The sequence below is a fragment of the Eleutherodactylus coqui genome, chromosome 5 (genome assembly GCF_035609145.1).
Source record: "Eleutherodactylus coqui strain aEleCoq1 chromosome 5, aEleCoq1.hap1, whole genome shotgun sequence".
NCBI classification, from domain to species: Eukaryota; Metazoa; Chordata; class Amphibia; order Anura; family Eleutherodactylidae; genus Eleutherodactylus; species Eleutherodactylus coqui.
Genome location: NC_089841.1, coordinates 200,118,403 through 200,134,332, shown reverse-complemented (window position 1 = coordinate 200,134,332; position 15,930 = coordinate 200,118,403). Strand labels below are relative to the sequence as shown.

General features: G+C 41.4%; 1 protein-coding gene across 1 annotated transcript in view; it reads right to left on the bottom strand.

The window, feature by feature from the left end:
* The window catches only part of SHC3 (SHC adaptor protein 3), a 94,831-nt gene extending 80,288 nt beyond the window's left edge, over positions 1–14,543 (bottom strand). Inside the window, exon 1 of the mRNA XM_066604059.1 lies at positions 13,703–14,543. Within this exon, the coding sequence (XP_066460156.1) occupies positions 13,703–14,242 (540 nt within the window). The 5' untranslated portion in view covers positions 14,243–14,543. The remainder of the gene's footprint in view (positions 1–13,702) is intronic.
* Positions 14,544–15,930: the final 1,387 nt, after the last annotated feature.

The window sequence follows — 15,930 nt, the reverse complement described above, 5'->3', positions numbered from 1 at the left end:
TATTTTTTTAATATCTTTTTCACTGACTTTTCCCCCCATTTTTTAGTTTTATTGGGGGTAAAAAGCTAAAATGTGTTTTTTTAAACATTTTTAAATATATATTTTTTAATTTGTATATTTACGCTAAAATAAAGTATATAACGGGTTCCTCATTTTGTTTCGGACATTTTTAAATATAATATGTATGATTTTGTTTTACAGGGTGCATATGGCGGCGGTTTTGGTTGGCGTTAGCTTTGGGATATTTTCTTTTTTATGTATAGATTTTTATTTTATTCTGTAATTTTGTTTTACTTATGTATGTAATTTTTTTTAATATCTATGTACCCCATGACGTCATGCAAGACCTAAGGGGGTCATTTTTACTATCAGATGGCTTTAAAGCCCAGGGCCAAGTGCCGTAAATTTACTATGCTTGGTCCTTAATGGGTTAAAAAAGAACCTGAAGTCAGCTTGAAGTTGGTGAAATTCCCGTCACCACCCCATTGAAAACCTGTGGAAGCCCCTGGATGCGGCAGCCATGCATCCCTGCAGGAAACCTTCACCGCAACTGTCACAGCCGCAGCAGGGGATCACAATATTCTCCCACTGGTTTCAATGGAGCCGGTGGCAGCATTAAAAATAATGGGCGATATCGCAAAAAAAAACCCCCAAAAAATATGCTGCAATTTTCCCTTTCAGGCCTTAGTCAGACGGGCGTTTTTAGCCGCGATTTGCGCATGCGCATGCGTCCGGCGATTTTATAAAACCATTGCTTTGCAATGGTATCGGACACATGAGCGCTTTTTATGCGCTTGTCCGATAAATTATAGAACAAAAAAATCACAGATCGCACCTATCTGCGATCTGCGATTCCTGTTCTCTTCTGTATATGCGCTCAATGGGGCCGGCGGCAGCAGCGCCGACCCCATTGAGAACATACAGAAGACAAATCATTCTTCTCTGCCACAGCTGTAACAGCTGTGGCAGAGAAGAACGATGTTTGCCCATTGAATTCAATGGAGCGGCAATACAGCCGCTCCATTGAAAGCAATGGGCTGCCGGCGTGCGCGGGGTGAATTGTCGGGAAGGGGTTAAATATATAAGCCCTTCCCTGCAATTCATCCTAAAATGTGTTAAAATAAAAAAAAATTGTATACTCACCTTTCCGCTGCAGCCGGAGTCCAGCCGCGGCCGCTGTCAGTTCTCCTGAACTGCTTCTCGGCACTATTCAGCCGGCGGGGCTTTAAAATTCCCGCCTGCTGAATGATCTGCCTCTGATTGGTCACAGCCTGACCAATCAGAGGCCGGTTTCACTCACACACCCATTCATGAATTCATGAATGGGTGAGTGACTGCTGCCTCTCAGCGCTGAGCCAATCAGGGGCAGGTCTGACTCACATCCATTCATGAATTCATGAATGGGTGTGAGTGAGGCATGCCTCTGATTGGCTCAGCGCTGAGCCAATCAGGGGGCAGGTCTGACTCACACCCCCTTCACACCCACTGCAGGACGGCCGCGCGGAGCTCCGGCTGCCGGGAGAAGGTGAGTATACAATTTTTTTTTATTTTAACACATTTTAGGATGAATTGCAGGGAAGGGCTTATATATTTAAGCCCTTACCGACAATTCATCCCGGGCTCGCCCGCAGCGCATTGCTTTAAATGGAGGCAGCTCTATTGCTGTCTCCATTGAATGCAATGCGCTGGACAGCTCCGGCCCGTTTCTAATGAAACGCGGCTAGGAGCAGATTTTCGGGCGATTTGCGGGCGACTTGCGCGCACCGGTCACGCTATTTGCGGATGCGCATCCATCATGCGATCCGCAAATCGCGCGAAAAAACGCCCGTCTGACTAAGGCCTCACGCTGCATCGCAGGAGTGAAAACATCACAAATGAGAATGAAAGCATTATAAAATCATCGGTTACATAATCATGCATTTTCACTCACTCTCACATCGCGAGAAAAATCGCACGATTTTCTCGCCAATGTGAAGGAGCCGTTAATCAGTCCGTGCTCTATTTAAGTTACCGTAACCCTGGAATGTCTGGTGATTGAGCCCGGGCTGCCTCTACTGCCTGTACTGTGCTTTAATCCTCAGTCATTCTCTCGTTGAGTGACACAGAGTGGCGTATGACGTGGATGACCTCTTCTACATCATCTACAGTTCCATCCAAATCTGTACTACAAACCAGCGGGTGTGCAAAAAGACCAGGCGATTCTACCCACAACAGAACTATAGGATCTGCGCATGTGCCGGTCAGCGGTGCGGTGGAGATTTGTACAGGACTGTGGATGACGTAAAAAACGTTACCCATTTCACACGTCACTTACAGAGTATGACTGGGGATTGGGGCACTTTGCAAGCAGCAAAGACAGCCTGGGCCTACCTAATGCACTGTCAGGGTATATTTTACATATCGCATGGGACGGAATAAAACTACATTTGAGAAAGTAGGAGGACATTAAGAAGCCAACTTCTCTAATGCAGATGGCCTTAAACCTCTCATTCGTTTGAAACTATACGGCCTGAAAATAGAATTTTTTCAAGAGAATCTGTCAGATTCTAAGAGCCCCATAGACTAAGGTAATGGACTTACAGGAGCTGACAAATTCCTCTAAGTCAATGAGTAATACGCCTATCATAGGCAGATTGGACAACTAATGGGAGAATGCTTCTGGTGGGATTCAGTTGGACTCCACTAGCAGAACACATATCCTGGTGCTCTCTATTCCTCTGCAATACCTGCCATGGCACCACCGTTGCCTCTTTAAGGTTTCCTCACCTATGCTGCCCTTTCCTTCCCCCTGCACCGACAGTCTAGGTGGTCATGCCGAAACCGACTCCCCTGCACCTCTTAAGTCCTGTGCACTCAGCAAATCAGGTCACCATGCAGCAGAATAACGGGCAGACACACTCAGCGTCCAGTTTCCGTGGAAACCGTTGCTGTACAAGCACTGGTCTTGCTGCAGGCTCATAGTCTGTATGGCTCAAAGCAATTAAAACTGCCCTGCTTCTACTCTCCCATGGACCCAGTGGAGGAAGAACAACATTGCAGCACACAGGAAGGAGGCCAAATGTCCAGTGCTTGGATTCCCAGGGACCCCTTTGGTAACTATTTACCCCCTTCCCAATACTGGGCACAGTTAGGGCAAGCTTGTATCTGTTGACATTTCTTGAATACCCTGCCACAGTTTTTTTGCATCAATGTATATTATGTATTAAACACTTTGTCCAAAAAAAATCAAGCACCTAGGAGTTGTTGTTTTGTTGCAAAACTCGGCATGCAATTACATCTCAGGCATGATTAGATGAACGGTCTTGTAAGTGGTTCTACCCTTGGCCTATAAAAGGGCTCTCAGAGGCTCCTTGTGTGTAGTGGACCTCTTTGTTCACTTCTGTAGAGCTTGTTGACCACTAGAAGCCTCTACAGTGCAATTGAAGAGATTTTGCCCAGTTAACAGAGAGTTTGAGGGGCGGCGCATTATTAGAATGCGAGAAGCTGGAAGGTCCTATTGATAAACTGTCCACACCTGGCCCAATCTGACCAGATTGGAGGACTAGGAGGTGTTGGGACCACTGCATGTGTGAGGGTACTCACACAAGGCCACCAGGCTCAGGATACCCTTGACAGACCACCAGTAGAGAGAATCATCTGACAAGCATGAGCAGCTCCAACTCTTTCGTTGTCCACCATCCAGACACAGATGACACCATTGGTGCACACCTCTGTGTCTGTCGAAACAATTTCCAGGTGGTTGGCTGAAAAACATTTGGTCTCACAGCGCCAATTATGTGTACTGTATTTGACACAGACCCACTATCACCTAGATTTGCAGTGGTGTCCTGAATGATTAAACTGCACTGCTACAGAGTGGTACCGGGCTGTCTTCAGTGACAAATTCAGGTGTAATTAAGGCACCAACGACATCCGTGTTCGTACCTGGAGACCTGGGGGTAAGCACCTCAAACTTGCCTTTGCTGTGGAGCAGCACACTGCCCCATTGCTGGCGTCATGGTCTAGTGACAATGATAGCTCAGCATTATGTTCAGGACATTATGCAGACAAATGTGCTGCCTCTCATGGCAGCGCTTCAAAAGGGCATTTTCTAGCAGGATAATTCACGGCCGCACGTAGCAAGGGTATCACAACCTTTCCACACTTCCTTGGCCTGCCTGGTCGCCAGAGTTATCATGAACAGAAAATGTTTGGGACCATCTAGGATGCCAATGAGTTTGCACGATCTATAGTCTCAGTTACAACAAATGTGGACCGATATGCAGCAGAACATCATACGCCATGTCCACCCACATCACATCTTGCATCTAATCTAGAGGCAGCCCAACAGAGTACTAGAGCTTTCATGCCCTCCCGTATCACATCTTGCATTTAATCTAGAGGCATTACAACAGGGTACTGGAGCCTCCATGCCCGCCCATATCACATCTTGCATCTAATCTAGAGGTGGTACGACAGGGTACTAGAGCCTCCATGCCTGCCCATATTACATCTTGCATCTAACCTAGATGCGGTACAACAGGGTACTAGAGCCTCCATGCCCACCAATATCACATCTTGCATCTAATCTAGAGGTGGTACGACAGGGTACTAAAGCCTCCATGCCCGCCCATATTACATCTTGCATCTAATCTAGAGGTGGTAAAACAGGATACTAGAGCCTCCATGCCTCCCTGTATCACATCTTGTATCCAAGCTAGAGGCAATACAACAGGGTACTAGAGCCTCCATGCCCACCCATATCCCATCTTGCATCTAATCTAGAGGTGGTACGACAGGGTACTAGAGCCTCCATGCCCACCAATATCACATCTTGCATCTAATCTAGAGGTGGTACGACAGGGTACTAAAGCCTCCATGCCCGCCCATATTACATCTTGCATCTAATCTAGAGGTGGTAAAACAGGATACTAGAGCCTCCATGCCTCCCTGTATCACATCTTGTATCCAAGCTAGAGGCAATACAACAGGGTACTAGAGCCTCCATGCCCGTCCGTATCACATCTTGTATCCAAGCTAGAGGCAATACAACAGGGTACTAGAGCCTCCATGCCCACCCATATCCCATCTTGCATCTAATCTAGAGGTGGTACGACAGGGTACTAGAGCCTCCATGCCCACCCATATCACATCTTGCATCTAATCTAGAGGTGGTACGACAGGGTACTAGAGCCTCCATGCCCGCCCATATTACATCTTGCATCTAATCTAGAGGCGGTAAAACAGGATACTAGAGCCTCCATGCCTCCCTGTATCACATCTTGTATCCAAGCTAGAGGCAATACAACAGGGTACTAGAGCCTCCATGCCCACCAGTATTGCATCTTGTACCCAAGCTAGAGGTGGTACAACAGGGTACTAGAACCTCCATGCCTGTCTGTATCACATCCTGTATCCAAGCTAGAGGAGGTACAACAGGCTACTAGAGCCTCTCTTCAATAGGTCATTTTTTTGCAATAAATGATCCTTTTGCTCTGACATTGTAATCACTTACTTATATTAATGTTACAATCACACAAAGTTTCATTTGATTCTGACAAATCTTAGCTGCTTCATTTTTTGACAATGATTTATTTTTGGGGTGAATTTTAATAGCTATTAAATAAAATTAGGTTTTACATTTTTTTTAGTAGTTAAATAAAGTAGTGTTAGTAGTTTTATCCTGTAAACACGGTCTTATCTCTGCCACTATTTTACTTTGGAAAATAGTATGAAGGACCCTGTACAAATGTATGTATTGGTGAGTCCTCAGGCCCAACGCAACACTAATCAGGACAAGAAAGAATAAGTAGAAAACATTCACTTTTAATGTAATATAAAAAGGACCAAACGGATAATACTATATAATTAAATTCAACAAAGCTCAATTTAAAATGATCATCTGGTTCACAGAAAAAATTAACACTAAATATTTAAGTATACATGTAGAACACATAGTTACCTTACTTGGTGCCCTCATTTTCAATGTTGCTGCCATGTTTCATCCCATTCCCTTCTTTATGTGTGTAAAATGTCTGTCAGATTCCCAGACTGTCTAACACATAGTGTGCTTTAGTAGTCTCAGACATTCGCCCCTGCTCTCGGAGCAAGGGATAAAGAATGAACGTCATCAGTGCTGGTTCCTCCAAGAGCAGAGGGAGTGTCTCAGACTACTGAAGCACACTGTGTATAAGGTAGTCTGGGAATCTGATGGGACTGAGAATGAGACTAAACAACATTGCAGAAGCAACACTGAGGAGAGTACATCAGGTATGGTAACTATACAAAACATTTTGCTTGTATACCTAAATATGTATTGTAAACCACTACAGTTTAAATAAAATAAGTCTGGTTATTTGTGTAACGCCAACTTATTCCGGTAATTTTGTTTATTACCCACCATGCGGGGATTGAACTCGCAACCTTCAGGTCGTGAGCGAGAGCTTAGGACTGCATTTCCACTGCGTTAACACTTTACTGTAACACCTTAATGACCACCACTGGCACTTCAGAAGAAGATAGCAGTGCTGTTTGCGCTCCAGTCCCCATGTCTAAGGCTGTTACAAACATTGGGTAATGATCAGACACCTATATTGTTGTCTGAGTTTAAGTCCCTTAGATGCCATAGTCAGTGCTGACCACGGCATCTAAGCAGCCTTGAGCCGCCTCTCTCAATCTAGCCCCGCTCAAAGTTGCGATGGCAGCCAGAGGCCAAATAATGGCCTCTGGGTCTGTCATGTAGGGGGCCTACCGTAGTCTGGGTCTTAGAGGCCTATCTATCATTGAAGAAAATTACAGCCACAGTGTACTATTTAAGTGGTCAAACCATTGCCTGTTCAAGTTCTCTTGTGTGAGGAATAAAATGTCATAAAAAATGTTTTCACTTGCACAAAAAATTCATAAAAAATAATTAGAAAAGAAAACAGCTACCCTATTTCCACTGAAACGTAATTCATAACAAAACCACAAAGAAACTACAAAATTGCCATATTTGTAACAATCTGTACCATAAAGTTGTTATTTATCCTGCATGGTGCACACTGTAAGGCAAAGAGAAAAACGATATGAGAATTGCAGATTTTGATCATTCCGCCCTTGAAAATAAACAGAAAAAAAAGTGATCAAAAAGTCCTAAAATGCAAACAATTAAAAATGTCAATATATATTCATATATAGAAAAATAAAAATAGTTACCGTATGTCTCTCTAAATATGGGGTTACAAAAAATAATCTTCATTCTATGAAAACTGCTTTTATTGTGCAAGAGCGGCAAAGTATAAAACAAAAAAATTCTATATATATATATATAGTATTGCTACAATCCAACTCTATAAGCAGAATAAAGTTGACGTGATTTATTCTACATAGTACCGTAAATAGGATATGAATGAAACACAAAGCTGCAGGTTGTTTTGTATATCTGAGATCTCAAAACAGAAAATAAAAAGCGATACAGACTTGTATCTACCCCAAAGTGGTAACAATAAAAACGTAAGCTCATTCCCCCCAAAACAAGGCTCCACAGAGCTCCATAGACAGAACATTAAAGAAGTTATACTCTTCTGAATTTGGCCATGAAAATGATGCTATTGTGCAAATGCGATAAGAAAAAAAAACTATAGAAATTTGAATACTGACCCACAGAATACAATTAAAAGTGATTTACGGCACGTGGTGAATAATATAAAAAGGAAACCCATACAGAGATGACTAAAAAAATGGATGTTTTTTCCATCTTCCACCCCAGCAGAGCTTACATATAACCTTATATTATAAACTGGCAGAACAGTAAAACACCAAAAAAAAAATTATCCCGCTAAAATTGAGCTCCTCCCTTTCTGCTCCCTGCTGTGTGCCCAAACAGCACTTTACATCCACATGTGGGGTGTTCCTGTACTTGGGACTAAATACGTTGCAAAATGTGAGGTGCTTTTTAGCCTACCGCCCCTCATGAAAATGAGGAATTTAGGGCTAAACCAATGTACTATTGAGAAGAAATGTTATTTTTCATTTTCATGGCCCATTTTTAACACGGTGGACAAATATTTGTGAGTAAAAGGGGCAGTACACCCCTTTCTGAAATCCTTGAGGGGTGCAGTTTCCAAAATGGAGTCACTTTTGGAGGTTCCCGCTGTAGGAATATCTCAGGGAGTTGTGCAAATGCGATATATAGCCTAAAAATTATTCCAGCAAAATCTGTGCTCCTGCCATTCTCCGCAATATCAGGTGTCAAACAGCACTTTATGTTCACACTAGCTTGTTACCCGCTACCTGGTCCGTGTGGAATTTGTAGTTTTTTAATCTAATCTGTGTTTTGCTGCATATTAAAATGTAACATAAAAGCAGCACTGTGATTGGTTGGTATTTGTTATACTGCTGAGCAAAAATAAAAGCTGCGCTGTGATTGGTTGCTAGAGGCAACACAGATTTTCTTTAAAATCTCAGTCCATGTTAATGTGTCTTTCCTTCAAGTTTTAATCCCAAATTTATGATGTGCACCCCCTTCCACTCCATCTCGACGTGCGGTGCGGCGCTGGAGTAGAGGTGCACCTGCGTATCACCAAATAAATCTGTCTTGTCGTGCTCCCTAGAGAACTCAATAATTTTTCGGGGTAAAACATAGCCTATCTCCTTCCTGCAAGTTATCTCCCTGCCAAGTTTCATCAAAATCGCTTCAGCAGTTTAGCCGTGAAAAGGTAACAAACAGACAGAAAGAGTTACCTTCACATCTATAACATTAGTATGGATATGGGGCACATAAGTCCTCGTGAGAAATTGGGTAGAAATTTCTGGGGTGCTTTTTCTTCTATTGCCCTCATGAAAATGAAACATCTAAGACCAAACCTACTTATTAAAATCCTAATAAAAACGGAATCCTCAAAATTGATAAGGTGGTAAGATTTCTTGTATTTGATTCATGGTGCACACTGGGGCTACAATGTGATATTTTTGAAAACATTATAATTAGGGTAAATTAATATTGAGTGTTGTTTACCTGTTAACTCCAACTATGTTATTGAAAAAATTGTTTCATTTTTCTGTAAGGCAGAGACTACTTCTTATACCTTTAGCAGTGAAGGCAGTTTTGCCCTACCTGACCAAGCCACATTTTTCAAATCTGACATGTGTCACATTCTCTGGGAATACCTTTGAAAAAAAATGTTTTAAAATCTGAAATTTGAAAAATTTATTTAAAAATGTCACCTCCTGGTTACTTTAATTCCTGTGAAAGACCTAAGGGGTTAACAAACTTTCTAAATGTCCTTTTAAAAACTTTGAGGGGTGTTGCATTGTGGTATAACTATCTGTTTAACAGGAGGAAAATTCAAATAATGACAAATGTTTTTTTTTTTTTTAAATAAACATAAAACATATTGACCAAACTTTACCACTAACATAAAGTGCACAGTGTCACATAAAAAGGGAAGCAATTGTCCTCCTTGGCCCAAACTGGAAGCAAACATGAATATTCTACAATTCAATAACAAGGAGCGGTCATTCCATCCAGATTGAACAATTCTGTTGAGGCATTTCATGTTGCCTTTTTACATGTAGATGCTCAAACCTTTTAGAAGGTATCAATAATTAACTCTTTAAAGAGGTTATATTGTTTAAGAAACTTTTTATTAAAGTAGGAAAAGACAATGAACATGTCTAGGGGTAAAGGTTCCTCACATAGTGCATGGTCTCTGAGCCATGGACTACTACTGTACACAGGTGGGATGCACAGATAGACGGCGCTTATTTGCATGCAGGTTGTCTACCTATGTGGTTGATAGATTTGAAAAGCAATGCACATATCTTGGCCGTACAGAATCACAAGCCTGCAGGGTGCACATGTGAGATCAGCAATGACGCATCTGAAAATGTACTTTTTTTTTTAATGAAGATTTACTTATTTTCTATGAAAAAAGACAAATATAATGACACAGTCTCATGAATACTATTACACACGTGGTAAATAGTAATATTAGTTACCAGATTTATTCCATACCGGCTATAGTCTGTTAACGAGGGTTCCTTATGGGCAAATAGTCATAAATTCAAGATCACAAAATGCAGTTATCATAACACCCCATAGGATCCTCATGCTTATGCTTGCTACATAAGAACACCCTGTACTATGTTACAAAATAATGCCCAAAATATTGGCTGTATACTACTGTAAAATCAAAACCCCAATGTAGCTGTGCTATATAAAATCAATGATCAGCCATAAACATATACCAGGTGCAAAGAGGAATATAAAATGATGTATTAATTGTAATGCATTATTTCTTTCTAGAAGGAGGAAATTCCAAAAATATGAAAATATTACTAGCAGTTAGTGCAAAATTTGCCAGTATGATTTCAACAAAAATAGCTAGTCTAAGGCCAAAACTATACAGATAAAGGCTGTTTTGATTGAATAAGTCAACTTTACACTAGAATGTACATAAAAAAACCACAGTCGATATTTTCCATCAGTCTGAAGGTCCTGACCAAGTGTACAAGTGTTCGAGGTATTATCCTAATGCATACAGATTTTTAGGAGTGCAGAGAATGGGATTAAGTGTATCTAGTGTCAAATAAAAAGGCAATCCTAAATATTTAGCTACATGACTTCATTGATGCTTATGATTGTATGTCAAACATAAAAGGACTATTAAATGTATTTACATGTTGGCAGAAAGAGTGACGGATTTATACATACATTTTAGAAAACCACCATATATATGGCATATTTTGTTTCTATGACACCCATAAAGCAGTTAACCTATTAACATGTGCCACTTTTTTCAACTAGTGGTGATCTCGGGTAGGGACTGTGTTACAGAGGACATCCCTGGTGGTCAGCAGCACTGAGATCAGTGATTGAATGCAACAGTCACATGTTGTTGACTTGACATCAATGCTGCAGCCCTTTAAACAAAGACTGTTGGGTAGCATTGTGGAGAGGCTTTGCTGGATTGGCTGGGGATTCGACCAATAACCTTACTTTGTAATTTTGCAACACCCCCACCTCCTACTCAATGCTGTCTGATCCTGGGCAACCCCATTAACGGTAATTTTGCAGGGTAGAGTGTTCACTTACACAGACTGCATACGCAGCTATCAGCCAATCACAGAGCAGCTCATCCAGTCTTACAGATTATGTAAAAAGCTGATTGGTGAGAGCTACAGACCTATGAAGCGTGTGTATCTATAAGAGTCATAGACCTATGGAGAATGTGAGCACGGGGAAAGATACTTTTTTTTTTTAATGCTTCCGAACCCTTGTGAAGATGAAAAGGCTTCAAAGGCTCTGCACAAATGTAGCAACGCTAAACCGAATGTTCATCACGCCATTTGTTCAATGTGAAAAACATTTGTAGTCAATATGTATAACACACCCACTACAATACAACCAAATAGGCGGTCAGGCTAAGCAACCAGCATAAGCACGACGCAAAGGATCGTTGAAACACCATGAACATTTGCGTTAGAATTGTTACATCTGTATCTGTCTTGCCTTGAATGATCCCATTCACCACAGATGTAGTTAGATTATCTTGGAAAATGGCATGATACTGTACTTCCTTCTATTAATAGGGCTGTGATAGTTATTCTTACTTGCCAATGGTTCAGATAGCATGATCATTCATTGGTATTGTTAATAGTATGTGTGATGTATAGGCAGCAGTATAGCGCTAATGTTCAATAATAATTAGAGATGAGCAAATATACTCGTTTCGAGTAATTTCTCGATCGAGCACCGCAATTTTCGAGTACTTCCGTACTCGGTTGAAAAGATGCGGGGGGCGCTGGGGGGCGGGGAGAGGCGTGGCAGAGCGAGGGGTAGCAGCGGGGAACAGGGGGGAGCCCTCTCTCTCTCTCCCCCCCGCTCCCCGCTGCAACCCCCCACTCACCCACGGCGCCCCCCGAATCTTTTCACCCGAGTACGGAAGTACTCGAAAATCGCGGTGCTCGGGCGAAAAAGGGGCGTGGCCGAGTAGGTTCGCTCATCTCTAATAATAATTAGAGATGAGCGAACGTGCTCGGCCACGCCCCTTTTTCGCCCGAATACCGCGATTTCCGAGTACTTCCGTACTCGGGCGAAAAAATTCGGGGGGCGCCGTGGCGGCACGGGGGGTAGCAGTGGGGAGTGGGGGGGAGAGGGAGAGAGAGAGGGCTCCCCCCTGTTCCCCGCTGCTACCCCCCGCACCGCCATGCCTCTCCCCGCCCCCCGAATCTTTTCACCCGAGTACTGAAGTACTCGAAAATGGCGGTACTCGGGCGCGTAAGTACTCGAAACGAGTACGTTCGCTCATCTCTAATAATAATACATTCATGGGAAAATATATCCAACATAGTTCAACAGCCATCCCAGAAAGAGAATATGTATGGTATATTTCCGAATTGGATTTTCGACTTGGTTAGTGTCGTTAAATGAACACTATATACTAATGTGGTCCCTATGCTAGGATCTCAGAGACCAGCCCGACACATTGGCATTGTGTAGTGTTTACACACACAGGTCTTTGTGATTTGAAACTGGTCATTGAAGTACAGTATATGTATGTAGTGTGTTTAAACAATACACAGCATTTCTGACATTTACGACATGCTCATCTCCATTAAATATTTATAATACATCTCACCAATTACAGCTATAGTATTTGTTACTACGATGAAACACATATGCCTGTTGCCAGCAAAAGCCTAGGATGAACATTATTTTACTGAAAGCACAGGAGATGGATGCAACAATGATATTAAAACGCAAGAACAATGTTGGAAAGAATTTGAATAAACAAAGAGTCTTCATTGAGAATAAATCCCTAGTGCTGGGAGGGATATACAATAATGCACAGGTTATTTACTTTAGACTTCAGTAAAGACACAAAAGAACAAGAATTGGATAATAAGGTGAAAACACCAAATTAAAATAAGTTGAAAAATTCACTATGACCCTCGAGTGTTGACCTTGGGCATTTGGACAGTAATATATATCATATATGATATATATATATATATATATATATATATATATATATATATATATATATATATATATATATATATATATATATCCTGCCAGTGTATATGGGAGGAATGGAGAGTGAGAACTGCCATATTGTGCGATTTCTGTTCTATTCACAAGATTCTGAAAACTGGAAGCGTTCTATCAATGTAATTCATGCAACAGTTTCTTGTTATTTTATATGCCTGAAGTGGATTTTTTTTTTTTGCATTATATATGATGATATCAGATGAAACATTATATCTAGGCAAACACTATATAAACACATGGATGATTTGCATAAGAAACTGTCATTCAAGAAGATATCTCAACAATGCACTCTGTCTTTAATTATTCTTCCGCAGGTATGCAAGATTTAAGATAATGAAAAAATACATAGCCAAAACAATGACTAAAAAGTGTAATTGCTTACTGACCTGGATATCCCAAAGAACAGCAAATTAATTAGCATAAGACCTCCAAATGCATTCATTAATTGACCTGCTTTACTCTATGGCACACAAATAAAAATCTACTGTAAAATCTGAAGACGTAACAATTCTATATGGTCATAAGGATGGTAACAATGTATTGTATTTGACGGTATGTTACATAAAATAACTTTGTACAGGCGGAAGAGATCATAAGACCCTTATTAATTAAATGGCATTACTACAGCTAAAGCAAACTGTTCCTTTCTTAACACGAAAAAAGCAGACAAGGAGAAAGCAGCAGACCAACCTTCACAATGTACGTCACTCCAGGTCCCTGAATCTTCTCATTCGAGTGCAGCCATCCTCGAGAAGGCTTATTGACGAGGCTGCTACTATGATTCCAATCTTCGCCTCCCAGATGCATTTCTTCCGATCGTGATTTTTTCCCGGTGCTCATCTTGCTCATGTCCTGCTGAGAACACGGAGGGGTAGAGACAAGGTTACATGTGTTGTCTGAAGACCCCGCTGCTGTACTAAGAGCAGGAGGGCTACCCTGTAACTTGGAACCAGCAAGCTCCTTTACTGCAGAGGAAAGGTTTTTGATACCCAACAGGCTGCCCGTGCTGGAGAGTTTCATGTGAGACACTTTGTGAATAAATGTACAAAGAGAGGTGGGTCCATCTTCCTGGTCCTTTTGTAAGTCTGTGGTCGGAACCAGGCAGGGAATTGTAGATGGGTTACCGGCGACTGTAGAGGCTTTACTGTTCGTGGACAGGTTGTGCAAAAGATCATCGACCGGTGTCACAGATTCATTCTTAAAGCGGTTATACTTGGTACGTTGAAGCATGCCCTTTTATCTAGTTTCTTTCATATGTTGTGGCAAATCTGATGCCAGTCTAAGATACACCTTTGTTAACATTGCCAGAGGTTCATAGTGGCACCTGTAAAAAAAAACAAAAAACCAAATGCAATAAACAAAATCAAATTAAAATAGTAGAAATGACTAAAAAGAGCATTAATTGTTGATATTTTTCATCCAGAAGAAAGGAATAAAAAAGGCTTCTGCGTCCGTGCAGCTATAGGTTGAGAATAAAAAGCAGGAGCAGACAGTTCTATATGACATTCCACTTCTGGTTAGAGCTGCCAACTCGCTCACAGCAAAAGCATGACTCACACAAATGAGGAGACCCTTTTCAACAAAAGCCTCAGTGTGCACTGCAAATCACTTCCTGTAGCACAAAAAACATCCACCCACTTACAGCACACTAGAACCAATCAATTCTCAAATTTCCTTTTCCCAACTTCGCAAAAGGATATTTCTTCAAGTTCTATCCATTTTAGCTACCTTCCTAAAAAAAAAAAAGGTGATGTGCACCTGTAATACCTAGAACAGGTCACCTCTGATGTAGGCCATCACAAAATACAAATCAACAGAGCAATCAATACCTGCGTAAAGACTTTCTGTATAGGAGTCATTACACTGTTTGTGTGAATGGTTACAAATACACCCTATTTGTAAACACTTTCTTTACAGGTGAAAATAGCAACATTACATCCTTAACAGCAGTTTGTGTAAAGACTATACAAATCCCCATATGACAGCCAGGCCCCCCACAATCAAGCATGCTGCTTGCTACATTGTATCATTTCCCATGTCTCCACCGGCCACAAAGGATATTATATAGACGTAACCAGTTGTTTCTTAAATGATCTGTCAATTCTGCCTCTGCAGCATTATTACAAACACACACTACTAATAGCTGCAGCAGTGAAAATGTAAAACAAGCGCTAAATAAACTTTCAAATGGAGCTATTTAATTAAGTTTCATTTCCGCCGTGTCAAATAAGTCAGCACCTCTGCTCCCAGGAGTGATGAATAATGGAAAGCTCCTATTTAATGTTACAGCGAGCTTCCAGTGAAGTGCAGAATAGCCTTTCATTAAGCGCACGACACAACCCGCTGCAGTATTCTCTCCCAGTCTTCATCTTACCCCTTCCCAGAACAGGAACAGCGAATACTCACATCATAGACTGTTTCAGTTGTTATCTAACACAGAGAAGGAGCTACAATTCCCCAAACGCTTCTCTTCATTACATACAGTGCAAATAAAGACTGCAAAATGTGAATGAAACTCTTATTTATGTGAATGAAAGGGCTGGCTCGCATATCAATAATTCTGTGAATGAAGCAGGGCCATGCAGCCTCTGCCTGGCAATCCCTTCGGTGCTAACCGTTCCATCCAATGAGAGACAGCCTGGATGACTCATTCAACAAAGGCTTGCTAAATAGTGGAAGAGTCCATTTTGATCACAGGCAGCATTTCTTAAGACGACAAAAATCTAACCTAATTAAGCAGCTTTTTGAAAAACAATTACATCAACTGCGCTTGACAAAGAAGCAGATGTTAGGGACAAATAAAATCTGCACGCTGCTGAATGCATGCTGTAAATCCATCTCTTGGAGGAGTATTTAACCATACCTGCTTCATTCATGAATGTGCTCATTGTGCCCAATATTCCTATTGCAGCACATTA